The 13,307-nt window shown below is 36.9% G+C and overlaps 1 protein-coding gene across 2 annotated transcripts; it reads right to left on the reverse strand.

Annotated features, from left to right (window-relative positions):
* Positions 1–558: 558 nt before the first annotated feature.
* LOC145779994 (uncharacterized) lies at positions 559–13,208 on the reverse strand. 2 transcript variants are annotated; one of them, XM_082591689.1, is made up of 5 exons: positions 13,091–13,208; positions 6,447–6,710; positions 2,244–2,283; positions 1,370–1,535; positions 559–811 (listed from the first exon to the last, which is right to left on the reverse strand). In XM_082591689.1, exons 1-5 carry the CDS (start codon positions 13,119–13,121, stop codon positions 737–739), a joined length of 576 nt encoding a protein of 191 aa, XP_082447815.1. In that variant the 5' UTR covers positions 13,122–13,208; the 3' UTR covers positions 559–736. The 2 variants fall into 2 exon arrangements, with proteins under 2 accessions (XP_082447815.1, XP_082447816.1); XM_082591690.1 differs by having other exon boundaries at positions 13,087–13,207.
* Between the last annotated feature and the right edge of the window lie 99 nt (positions 13,209–13,307).

A 13,307-nucleotide genomic window follows, 5' to 3' on the forward strand; every position in this document is an offset into this window, starting at 1 on the left:
AACTTGCATCAGTCTCGGAAGATTTTTTTCAAAAACTGTTGAATTCAACTGATTTAATTCGGTTTTCGATGCGCACATTTTCTGCTAAACAACAGGCTATCCTTATCAGAAGCGTTCACAAAGTGTAGCCAATTTTGGACCAGGGAACGAAGCAAAAACATACAACCTTTTGCTATGTTATTTTTTGGTGGAAAAACCACCTTTTCTTAAATAGTCTACCACATTCCTTTAAAGGAGATTGTTTACTGCAGAAGTGCCTTGTTCTTGGTGCTCATAGCGTAGGACATGGAGGGACGGTCCCTCCCCCGCTAAAAAAAGCGTCGCTAATTTGAGCTAAATAAATTAATCGAACAAAGACGTAGTTACTGAAAGGCCAACGAGAGGAAGAAACTAGCCATCCTAATGTCGTTAGTGCCGAAGACCGAGTATCATAAGAATCTTACTTATTCCTCGATACTTGAAATCAAGTGTGGGACTACCGTACCTTTTTTGTCTGAAAGTTTGTAGCCTGTGTATATCCGTAGACCAGACTCAAAGCAAATATTAATAGAACTACCGTACATCAAAAATAGCTTTATATTTCGGTTGCATCATGATTATGTATTTTCCCACACCACTGGTGTGCAAACAGCTCAAGCTTCCATCTGCCTTCACCTATTTGCTTGCAGCTGAAGGATAACTTCAAAAACAACAAATGGTTTCCCAGCAATCGGTACACCATCCGTTTGTACAACATTTAAAAGTGGTCGTGCTTCAAAATTCCTGGTTTGGGCAGCTTCAGCAAATCAGATGTCGACTTATTTTGAGGTGGCTGCAAAATATAAAGTCACTTTGGTAATCACTAATCAGACAAAAAATATACGGTAGTAGGCTACAGTAATAGTTCGAACTTGTTCGTAGCGTAAATATTGAAGCAAATAAACGTAGCTTTTGTAAATAAGTGCAAAGATTTTTGGCCTGCAGTAGCTTATCCACCGAGTACCGGTACCTACAGGGCGCAAACTCTTTTATCTCGAGGGCCGCATTCAGAATCTTAATTTGTTTGAGGGCCACACTGTAAGTTAGTATAATTAAGATTATAAGACAAAACACAAATTCTAACATAGTTAAAGCACAAGCTTTTATTTAATTTTAAAGTGACTAAAGAAATGGAGATATTATATATTACATAAAAGATGTACAAAACGTTTGTCTGGATTATTCATCTGAATACAACCCACATCAAGATCACCTACGTTGCCAGACGCACTTTGAGCGAATTAAACAGAGATAACAACATACAGCTCATCAGAAAGACATCCCGTTATTTATGAATGACCGACGTCGACGTCGAGCAGAACTGATTTTGATTTTTCACTAGGAATTTTACCATTGTGGAATCAAAAAAGATGATTTCGAATAGCTTGTCTCCTCCTATGCTCACTCGTCGGCTGTCTCTACGCCTTGTGCTACTGACTTGAACAGACCTTTTCCTTTCCGCTGGTGTTATATTTGCAGTTGATCGTAATATAGAAACACTTGGGCTGAGACCTAGTCTGAAACAAGGTGGCCAACATGGTTTTGGTGATTTGAAAAAAAGCATTGGGCAAAAATCCAAACGTTGTTGTTAGTATACTTTTAGGCTTATGCCTAAAGCTGCGGTGAATCAATGATACTTTTCTATAGCTTGCCAACTAATTAACTTCCTTCGATTTAAAAACGCGCAAACGTTACATTGTCCTAACCAACAAAATGTTCAACGAGCCGATGCATTCGACCGGTAAAAATGTTAAATAGGCTATGTAGACAATAAACCGTTCAGGCAAGGTTACAATATTTTTATTATCAAAATGAAAAGACATGTTTGATAAAATTTGTCAACAACACTACAGTAGTATAGGGAAGGCAATATACTCTACTTGCTGTTCTGCATTGTCTGGGCTCTATGGGCTGCTGCACAATAAATGGGAGCAATAAAAATAATGCAGCCGAACTTTACACATTAAATTAAATACGGTAGGCTACTAAACTTAAGTAGTGTTGGAGTTTTGAAAGCAAAAAAACGCAAAAATGTTATCTGATTTAGCCCATGAATATTTAGCATTCCGTGGCTTTTTTCAAAATTGTAATATAATTTTTTAGCATATCGCGAAACTGGTTCCCCACAACTTAACAACAACTATCTCTTTTTTCAACCGTTGTCGCTGCACCAAGACAAAAATATGTTCTTTTAAAATACCCAGACTGCTAGAAGTGTTACTCACAAATTGTTGTTCCAGGCAGGAGCACTTGGTCTTCTTGTTGCTGTGAAAACAAACAATTTGGCTACATGTTGTAAGCCTAACACATAGGCCCTAGTAATAAAATGCAACATAGGCTAGTTACGCATTTTATATCGCTTTCATTGGAGATATACCTATATCATGGGCACTGGAAGCTATGTGGTTACACTTCTGCCAAGTTTTTATGCATTAACTGTTTCACTTTCCTGACTTTTCCTGCAGCCAGTGTTGGGCGCGATAACTCATTTTTCAGTTAAGCGATAACGATAATCGATAAACGAAAAATGCCTAAAGCGATAGCGATAAACGATAAATCAAAAAAAAGTTAAGCGATAACGATAAACGATAAATTATCGCCGATAATGTCCGATAACATTAATTTTTTTTTTCTTGATTAGCGCTTCCCCATCCCATGCAGCACGAACTGTTTTCATCAATGTGACGAAAAATCGAACATAATATACTGTAAAGGGACAGAACTTTTTGTAAGTTATGCATAAATAGAATCGCAATAGCGGCAGTGGGTATCGAATCTTCAACCTCTTGATCCAGAATCAAACCACTAAGGTAACCGCCGTGCTTATAATTATACCTTCAGATACCAGTTGAATGCTTTTATCAATTGAGTTGCACTGGCGCTTACGTGCAGTAGGCAAAATAATTAAATCAAATGAAAATACCATAAAAAATTCCAAACTTTGTATTTTGCTTTCTGCTTAAAGGGCTGTTTACAGCAAAGTCAGCAATATTTGAAAAAATTCCCAAAAACGCAAAATGCTTGAAAATTTATCAGTAATCTTAAGCATTATTGGTAGTAAAAATGTGCATAGGTACTGTGAAATCCATCAAGCTTGTCAAATTAGTCGTGTTTGTTTAAGAACAATAACATAATTATCGTAATTTACTGATAATTTCAGATAATTTTTTTTGTTTTCTTTGTGAACACCATCATTAAAGCAATGGCAGAACGCTGAGTTGTTGAGATAAGAATTACAATGTAGGCACTGTATTAGTGGGAATAAAAATATTTGATTGAGGTAGGCTATGTCGCATAGGTACAGTAAATGAGAAAGGTTAGACTGTATTTAGCATAATTTTACCACGCAACTCGATGCGCCTATTGTCATGCAAAAACTACTACAAGATGCAAAAAATGTGATGTCGGTCTGCATGTCAAATGCTTCAAGCAATATCATATTCCGCAATGACTTGTTTCAGTGATGTTGTGTTAGTTTGCTAATTTTCATCTTCATATTTTTTGAACTTTTATTTCAATAAAATGCTCGATGACAATAATGACATGACAAGACATGAACAAGACATTTTCCATTTATCACTTTGAGCGATAAGTAAAATGTACTAACGCTTAAGCATTAGGCTACGCACAAGAAACTTGTGACATTTGATAACGGATTTGCCTAGCGTCTTATATATAGGACGGCTTTTTTCTCAAAAAGTGCAAACATAATTAGGAAAAAAATAATTGTGATATGTTTTTTAGGTCGTAATTATGCAATATTTATTTTTTCCGAAATTTTTTTTAAGTACTTTCACTTTCGGCACAAATGGGTTAACTTTTTAAGTTAAATGGCACTTATGGATTTGGTTATTATTTTTGGATTAAAGTTATATCGCCAAGCTAGAAAAAAAATCGATCTTACAGTCTATAACCGATCTTGTGTTGTTATTGTGTGTGAATTTTGTCTTTTAATCTGAGTTTGTGACGTAACCGCACGTCTCAAGGCAAGTTCTTGCAATTTTAGTTAATCTACTCATCTAAAGATTTAATGCGCTTAAAACAGTAAGTTTCATGTTTTGACGAGAAAGATTTTATTTTTTTACGACAATTGCTAAAAACTAATATTTCCAACGAAAAAAGAAAACACAAGAATAAAATAGTTGATGGTGAGGTGGCGCGAAAGACCACGTTTCCGATGTAAAAGCGGCCTCGTATTGCGACACTTTCACAAACCACTTGCCAACTTCTTTCGCTTCGCTTCAAAGGAGGTTGTGCCGCCTATGCGCTTACATTTTAATTGTAAATTCACTCGCGATTGCCCATTGCAGCAAAACAACAAGAGACTTGTTGCATGCATTTCATTGCATTGCAATTTGCAACTCTAAAAAATATTGTGTTGTCAGGGCCGTCACTGCAGGGGGGCGTGCCCGCACCCCTGATAACGACCTGTGCACACACACTTCAGGCACTGAAGAAGAACTGGTTTTAATTTTAGTTTCATTAACTAAGTGACTAGTAAAAATATTACTTTTCATGGTCTTACCACTTGTGTGTTGATCCGAAATAAAATTTATCGGCGATTAATTATCGGCGATAATCAAATATTGCCTTTGGCGATAACGATAAACCATAACTGAAAAAATAATTGAGCGATAACGATAAGCGATAAAAATTTATCGCCGATAATTATCGCCGATGAATTATCGCCGATAATGCCCATCACTGCCTGCAGCTAGACAATCTAACTAAATTATAGCTGTTCTTGTGCAATAGGCTAAGCTACGAGTGAAGCTATTTAATGAAAATGATTTTTATCGTGTATCTTAATAAAAATTAAAGTCTGAAAAAAGTCCACGCTCCCACTTATTGCTATAACGATATGTTTGCAGGAGTCAATCTTCTACATAGCCTACTTAGAAGCAGAAGTTTACTTAGAAGCTTAACTTTGCTGCTGCATCTAGCAGCGGATCTATGGTAGGGGCATTTGGTCACGTGCTTTCTAAAAATTGAGGAAAATAAATGTTTAATTTCTTTCCGTTTGTAAAAAAACTTCTGGCTCACTTTGCTGAAACACATTGTTCAATCAACGAGTTAACAATTAAAATCACCTACCGGTACTTTAATGTGTTAGATGAAATGTGCCTCTGGCTGTGGGCTACAATAGGAAAAGGTGGTAGGCTACTTTGTTAACATTTTACTAAAAGAAATGCTATATAAACCTTCAACAAGTAGGCTAACTTGTTGAAATCATTCTGTGGTCGTAAAAGAAAACTTTTAACATATAGAACGAACGATAACTTCAGTTTTAAGCCAAAACTTGTACGCCAGCCTACTATTTAAAAGTTGTAAGAAAGTTCAGTGCTGATGGATTTGGTCGAATATAAAATGTGCATCTTAGTCAAAAAAACATTATTGAGCTTAAACATGCACAAAAAAGCTTCAAAACAAGGTTAAATTTGTTTGAATTTTTTTGTGGCAAACCCCCCGGACCCTTACCACACTGGTTTAGTTTTTGGACTTCACCATTTGTTCATTTTGTCTTACAAACTTTACTTTGTTGAAACTTTTCAGGCCTCAGCGTTTGATTTCTAGAAATCAACCTTAGTGGACATCGTTTGAAATGGGTTGTCACTGCGCTGTCACTTCCAAGTACACCACAGACATCATGAACGAACGAATGAGAATAATATGACAAAGCGAGTTTGAAATAAGATAGTAGGCCTAACGGTACAATAAAACAAGGAAAACATAGGAAGACACCATGAAAGATGACTTGACAAAAAGGAACTTAAAAATTGAAGATATCGACGATAGAGAAATGGAAAAGTCACTGCAGACAACTGGTCGTCCTATGATGTTTTGAGGTGAAAACCAGGCTTCCTTAAAGAAAATGGAGAGAGAGAGTGAGAGGAGAGGAGAGAGAGGGAGAGAGAGAGTGAGTGAGAGAGAACGTACTTGCAATTTTGCAGTCTTAACTACATTTATCATCGCATTCTACTATGACCAGTGTTCACCGCTTAAGGAGTAACTCATTCAGCATTATTAGCCTAAGTTATTTTCAGTTTTAGTGTAAAAGTTACACCTGAAGATTTTTTTCAGTCTTTAAAAACGCACGTGACTAATGACAGCGAAGCACCGCGTCAAACCGGCAACAAACTTCATCAAGCAATCAGACTCATCAAACAAGCGTCCATGTCCCACAATTTTTTTTACATCCGCTACTGACTGTATAAGGCAAGCACATAATAATAATAATGCATGCTTTTATATAGTGCTGTATCCAACGCAGAATGCGTTGCTCCTCAGTGCTTTACATAGCAGCAGTGTCAATGACCATATCAATGATCTGGTAGACTAAGGTACCTCAACATATCAGCCAAGATTAATATATGGCTACGCCAGGATAATGCAGTGGAAGGTTACAATAGAATAACATGTTTACTTACCGTGCGGTATGTCTAAAATTCTTTTTTGTGGTGTATTTGAAATTCCAATATTATCTGACGCAGCCTTTTTAGAGCTATTTGTTGGTACAGACATATGTTCCAAGAGACTTCTATTGCTATGAGATTTAAGATCTTGCGGATTCAGTGATGGGACTATCATTTTCTGAATTTTAGTTACTCCTTTTTCATGGCTGACTTTTGGTTTGTTGTGTCTTAGTTTTCGTGGAAGATCCGACTGAACTTCCATAAAGTTGGTGCACCAATCTAGAAAATATGCAGATAAACTTCAGTCAAAACAACAACTAATTATTGCTAGGCTGTGTATTGTACAATTGCTCAAATTTCTAAAACTTGCCATAAGTTTTAAAACTAAAAAGCATCAGGGATTGTTTACGTTTATCGCATAGCCATAGAAGATGAAGACAGTGGGGTATAGTTTTTAAAACGTTGGTTTGCTAAACATGAGTTTACTAGCTACATTTTGGGCTCTTCATTTTTTATTAGATTTATCAGGAGTTACAACTATGTTGCTCTTTACTTAAGTCGCATTTTGTAGAAGTTGAGTTATTACCAAACATATGCTGTATGATGGTCATTTTGGTCAATGCTCGTCCCAACGCAAAATTTGATTAAAAACGGCTCAATTTTCTATAACACACGCTGGTGTTTGCATTGAGATAAAAGATTAAACAAGGTTGAAAAAACTTTAATTTGCTTTATCTTTAAATTTGTGTTTTAGACTTAAGTAGTTCTTCAACTCAGGTCTTCAATTGCTCTATCAGCGTAAATTTTATTTTTGCTTTAAATTTTGTCACATTAGTCTACTCATCGCTAAACTTGAATTTGTCGGTTGGCTACGGAAGTGTCTACTGTACAATTCAATTCCAGTACGGTACTGAAGATAAAAATAGTTCAGAAGGCTATTTTAAATGTAGCATACCAAACCTAAACCATAGCTCAGTGAAGGCATCTGTGCTTAAAAATAAGCAGAATGGAGCTAAAAGAAGTCCTTGTTTAAGCCAGGAATGTAGCCACGGCGGAAGCAATCGCTCTTCCCTTCCGAAAGAAGTCTCTATCTTGCCCCTCCAAGAAGTAGGTTTTTAATGCTATTACAACATTTCAATGACATTGTATTACGTGGAGAATAACGTTCAATAAATGTAGCCTATAGCATAGCATCTTTTCACAAATTGGGACTAGGTGGGCAAATTTTAAAAAAAGGCCACTTTTAGCGCGAGAGTTATGTTAAAAAGGATACTTTTTGCGCGTAAATGATGGGAAAAAGAGCGTAAAACATAAGCTGAAAAATGTAGATTTCTCAGACAAATTGTGGATAAAAAAGCATATTATACCTAGACTAAACTTTTGACACCCATAATTGATTCATATATTCATCGCCGCCCACAATATTTTATAAATAATAATGTAATAAAAATTAATCTAGCAACATTTAGTTGCAGAGGTCTCTGTACTAAAGTAAAAAGAAACAACTATGATAATATAGCCTATCCATATGAAACACAACTGCGAAGATATTATAATGAGTTGAATCTTTGCAGAATTAGATGATTCTAAAAAGCTGGTATTTTATTTTGATGAAAATCAGGAAACAAACTTCTGCAATTCAGACATTTAGAATCTCACACAAAGTTTGAGGTAGCCTACTCACAACACAAATTGATAATTAATCTGCTTAAATAGAACATTAAGGATACCGTATTATAAGTAAGGTCAAAGGTAGGCTGATAAGTTCTAAATGTAGGCGCTGAAGCTTTCCATGTAGCAGTTCATTCTTTAACTTGGATCTAACTTAAACAAAAATTAAGTCTTAAAAATTGCCCACCTAGTTTCAAACTAGGGGGGCAAAGAAAGGGCTAGGAGGGCAAGCAAAGGGACTAGGTGGGCAATTGCCCACCTAGTTTATATGTGAAAAGATGCTATGGTCTATAGCTGCATTTAGTAGCTATATTTTTAAACAAATTCTTTAATTGAAATGTTGAAGTGTTTACCCCCCAACAGTTGCTTTTCCTTCCTTAAATTTTACTTTCGAGCTATCTCACTGGTTTAAGCCTACCTACTGGATTCAATAGCCATATTTTTGGTTCAAAATACAAAATCAAAAAAGAGCTCTATTGCTACATTAAGCTTGCCTGGAGACTCGCTTCTTACCTTTGGCAATGAAACCCGCAGGGTATTTAAAACGATAATTTTTGCCCCATAGGCTACCAATGAGATTTTTGGGATCCAAATCAAGATACTTTTAAGAACTAGTAGCCTATCCAAAGAACTAGTTGAACTAGTTCTAGTTGAAGAACTAGAACAGGGGTGTCCAACCTTTTTGGATAAAGGGCCACATGTAGTTTACGAATGGTTGCGCGGCCACTTGAGTATTTACTGCTAATTTGTAATCAAATGACTGTCTGATAATTTCTAATTAAAACCCTCACACGCAAATTCTAATTTTAGAAATGTGTTTGTACATTTTATGGGTTATATAAGAAGAGTGAAGTTGGTTTTAAAGTGGTTTAAGGTTTTTAGTTGAAAGCAAGCCAGCAGCAAAGCGTAAAAAATGTCAAATTGGCAATTGACTCTTCTGATGTTGCCGGAACAGCGAAGTTGCGCGTCCCGTAATGTATTGTCCGGCTGTCCTTTTAGGTTCATCCACGAAAAACTTGCTGGTAGCCACTTTAACAAGTCGAAATTCTGCCACTAAAAATGACTAGAATGAAATTGCCAATCTATGAATCCTCTGATCTTTTTCTTAAGAAACAATTTTTTTTTGTAAAATTCTAGCAATAGAAAGTTTTGAACTTCTCTCGCTAAAAGCAAGAAATATTGCTGATTGACTGACTCTTGAAGCACCAGTACTATTGTGTGGAAAAGGGTATGCGTAACAATGTGCATTGTGATACAATAAAATTAACTTGAACAGTTGCGCACCCCATGCACTAGGGCAGCGTTTCTTAACCTTTTCTGACTCTAGCACCCCTGTAAACAGGTCTGAGCAGTCTAGCACCCCCTAACATACGACTACTATACAGTGCCGATCAAAAGTTTAGTAGAGACCGCATTTTGACATGCCTTTCAGATTGCTGGCGACAAATTTTGAAATGAAGTCTCTTGTTGTTTAACAAACTGTGCAGTTGTTTTAACGAAGTTGATTCAGGATTTGGTATTTGACTTTCATTCACCAACAGAAATTCAATTATAACAATGTGTAAGTGAATCAACTCTCTTAAAACAACAGCACAGTTTGTTAGGCGACAAAAAATACAAAATATACCGCCAGCGATCAAAAAGCATGTCAAAATTTCGGAGCCGCCATTAAACTTTGGCCGGCTCCAAAGTTTAATGGCGGCTCCGAAAATGGAAAGCGATGCGAAACTATTGAAAGGAAAGCGATGTAGCCTACAAAGTGATCATTTTATTTATTCTTCAAAACTAATGTCGTCATTGACGATAAAAAAAATAGGAAAACACGAGAATAGTGAAAGAACATGGACAAACTTAAGCATACTTAAGTTACCCAGCTGGGTAACTATAGTTACACATGTATCAATGTGATTTCTGTTGTTGCTTATGTGAGCCCAATTTCTCAATTCAAGGCTTCGTGTTGGTCAAAGCCACTCTCATATCGTGGAGCCACCCATGTTGAAGGTGGTTCTGGCCAATTGTTTTGATTTGGAGCATGGTGGAGAACGCCTTTTCACACAAGTAGGTAGTCGAAAATGGAACGATCAATTCCAATGCTGCTCGTGCCAATACAGGATATGCTGTCAACTGATCACATCAGAAATCAGCAAGCAGAAGGACGAAATTTTGTCCGACAACTCTGATTGACCTGCATGTCAATCAGCTCCTCCTTTAGTCTATTATCATCACTCATGTCTGCCAAGAAGGGCTGCTGTATCCACTGTGGATGTGAGTGATTTGTGGAAACGTATTTTGCCATGGTGGTTTCTAGAAGCGAGAGGTGAGCAGCAATATTACAACAAAGCACCCACCAGGTAAGTTTGCACAAACTACTCAGGATCAATTTGCGTACTTGACTGGGAGATAACTACAATAACAGCAAATCATGTAGGCTACTGTACTTCGAAACAGCAATCATTGACAGTGATGGGCATTATCGCCGATAATTTATCGGCGATAATTATCGGCGATAAATTCTTATCGTTTATCGTTATCGCTTAATTATTTTTTCAGTTATCGTTTATCGTTATCGCCAAAGGCAATATTTGATTATCGCCGATAATTAATCGCCGATAAATTTTATTTCGGATCAACACACAAGTGGAAAGACAATGAAAAGTAATATTTTTACTAGCCACCTAGTTCATGAATCTAAAATTAAAACCAGTTCTTCTTCAGTGCCTAAAGTGTGTGTGCACAGGTCGTTGTCATGGGAGGGGCACGCCCCCTGCAGCGACGGCCCTGACAACACAATAATTTTTAGAGTTGCAAATTGCAATGCAATGAAATGTATGCAACAAGTCTCTTGTTGTTTTGCTGCAATCGGCAATCGCGAGTAAATTTTACAATTAAAATGTAAGCGCACAGGCGGTACAGATTCCTTTGAAGCGAAGCGAAAAAAATTGGCAAGTGGTTTATGAAAGTGTCGCAATACGATGCCACTTTTTCATCGGAAACATGGTCTTTCGCGCCACCATCACTGAAACAAGTCATTGCAGAATATGATATTGCTTGAAGCATTTGAAATGCAGACCGACATCACACTTTTTGCATCTTGTAGTAGTTTTGCATGACAATAGGCGCATCGAGTTCGAGTTGCGTGGTAAAATTATGCTAAATACAGTATAACCTTTCTTATTTACCCATGCTGCATAGACGAGTGGTGAGAGCGCTGGAACGGCAATCGAAAGGGCGCCGGTTCGACACCGCTCATGAGCATACAGTTGCGTATCGAGTTGCGTGGTAAAATTATGCTAAATACAGTATAACCTTTTTCATTTACCTATGCTGCATAGCCGAGTGGTGAAAGGGCAGGACACTTAAAGGCATGCCTGAAGGTGGACATGAAGATTGGCTTCCTTGCCTTCCCGTCCACTTAATCTAAATCTTCAACCAAGTAAGCCTGAATACGACGATGATTTACCTATGCGACATAGCCAACGCTCAATCAAATATTTTTATTCCCACTGATAATACAGTGCCTATATTGTAATTCTTATCTCAACAACTCAGCGTTCTGCCATTGTTTGATGGTGTTCACAAAGAAAACAGAAAAATTTATCTGAAATTATCAGTAAATTACGATAATTATGTTATTGTTCTTGAACAAACACGACTAATTTGACAAGCTTGATGGATTTCACAGTATGCATATTTTTACTACCAATAACGCTTAAAATTACTGATAAATTTTCAAGCATTTTGCGTTTTTTGGAATTTTTCCAATTATTGCTGACTTTGCTGTAAACAGCCCGTAGAAAGCAAAATACAAAGTTTGGAATTTTTTATGGTATTTTCATTTGATTTAATTATTTTACCTACTGCACGTATGCGGCAGTGTAACTCAATTGAGAAAAGCATCCAACTGGTATCTGAAGGTATAATTATAAGCACGGCGGTTAGCCTACCTCAGTGGTTTGATTCTGGATCAAGAAGTTGAAGATTGATACCTACTGCCGCTGTTGCGATTCTATTCATGCATAACTTACAAAATTTTTTGTCCCTTTACAGTATATTATGTTCGATTTTTCGTCATGTTGATGAAAACAGTTCGTGCTGCATGGGATGGGGCAGCGCTAATCGAAAAAAAAAATTATCGTTATCGGACATTATCGGCGATAATTTATCGTTTATCGTTATCGCTTAACTTTTTTTTGATTTATCGTTTATCGTTATCGCTTTAGGCATTTTTCGTTTATCGATTATCGTTATCGCTTAACTGAAAAATGAGTTATCGCGCCCAACACTGATCATTGATAAGACAAGTGCTGATACTGGCAGAAAGACGAAAAAATGCAGAAAAGTAAAATGGCAATTTTTGATATTATACTGCATGCATTTAGCACCCCCTATAGTCTATTCCAGCACCCCCAAGGGGTGCTAGCACCCCCGGTTAAGAAACGCTGCACTAGGGATTATAGAGTAATAGAGAAAGAAAGCAAACAATAAATGCCAATTTATCAAAATGTAAGTTTGCCATAAATTACGTTGGGGATTGAGTTGATTGTATAATATATGTCATTTCGAATAATATCGCGCGGGCCACTCAGAACCTTCTCGCGGGCCACATGTGGCCCGCGGGCCACGGGTTGGACGCCCCTGAACTAGAAGAACTAGTTGTAAGAAGAACTACAACTAGTATCCAAAAAATACGCGATGATTTCTTCAAGTTTATAGACCTCTTGGAAAGGTTACGACTCGTAACTTACGAGCCCCTAAAATTACCCCGGGCCCGCATTTAAAGGTACTTTTTGTCAATACTATTGGACACACCTTCACATTTTTCACTAAAACATTTAAAATTTCATAAAATTTTCTTCAAATTGTGAAGCTTTTGTGACACACAGCAAACACTGAATAGGTACGGTAAGAATAGCATTTCAGTGTGAGCGGACGTCGAATTCTACTCAAATCTTAACAATATTCCACCTTTAACTATAAAAGTTACCTACGTCTGATACCAGATGGGCATAGGCATCCCATTGCTTGGAGGAATCCTCATCTGAAATCACATTTTATTGTTTCTTCCGGACTGCATTTTTACTAATGCATGTTCTTTTGACCTTCAATGTATTGCATTAAATTTCTCCTTTCAATCATACCAATTGTTTTATCATTATTTTTCGTATGACATAACAATGGCTTGATGTAATGATCCGAACGCATGAA

The sequence above is a fragment of the Aplidium turbinatum genome, chromosome 11 (assembly GCF_918807975.1).
Source record: "Aplidium turbinatum chromosome 11, kaAplTurb1.1, whole genome shotgun sequence".
In the NCBI taxonomy this organism is placed as follows: domain Eukaryota; kingdom Metazoa; phylum Chordata; class Ascidiacea; order Aplousobranchia; family Polyclinidae; genus Aplidium; species Aplidium turbinatum.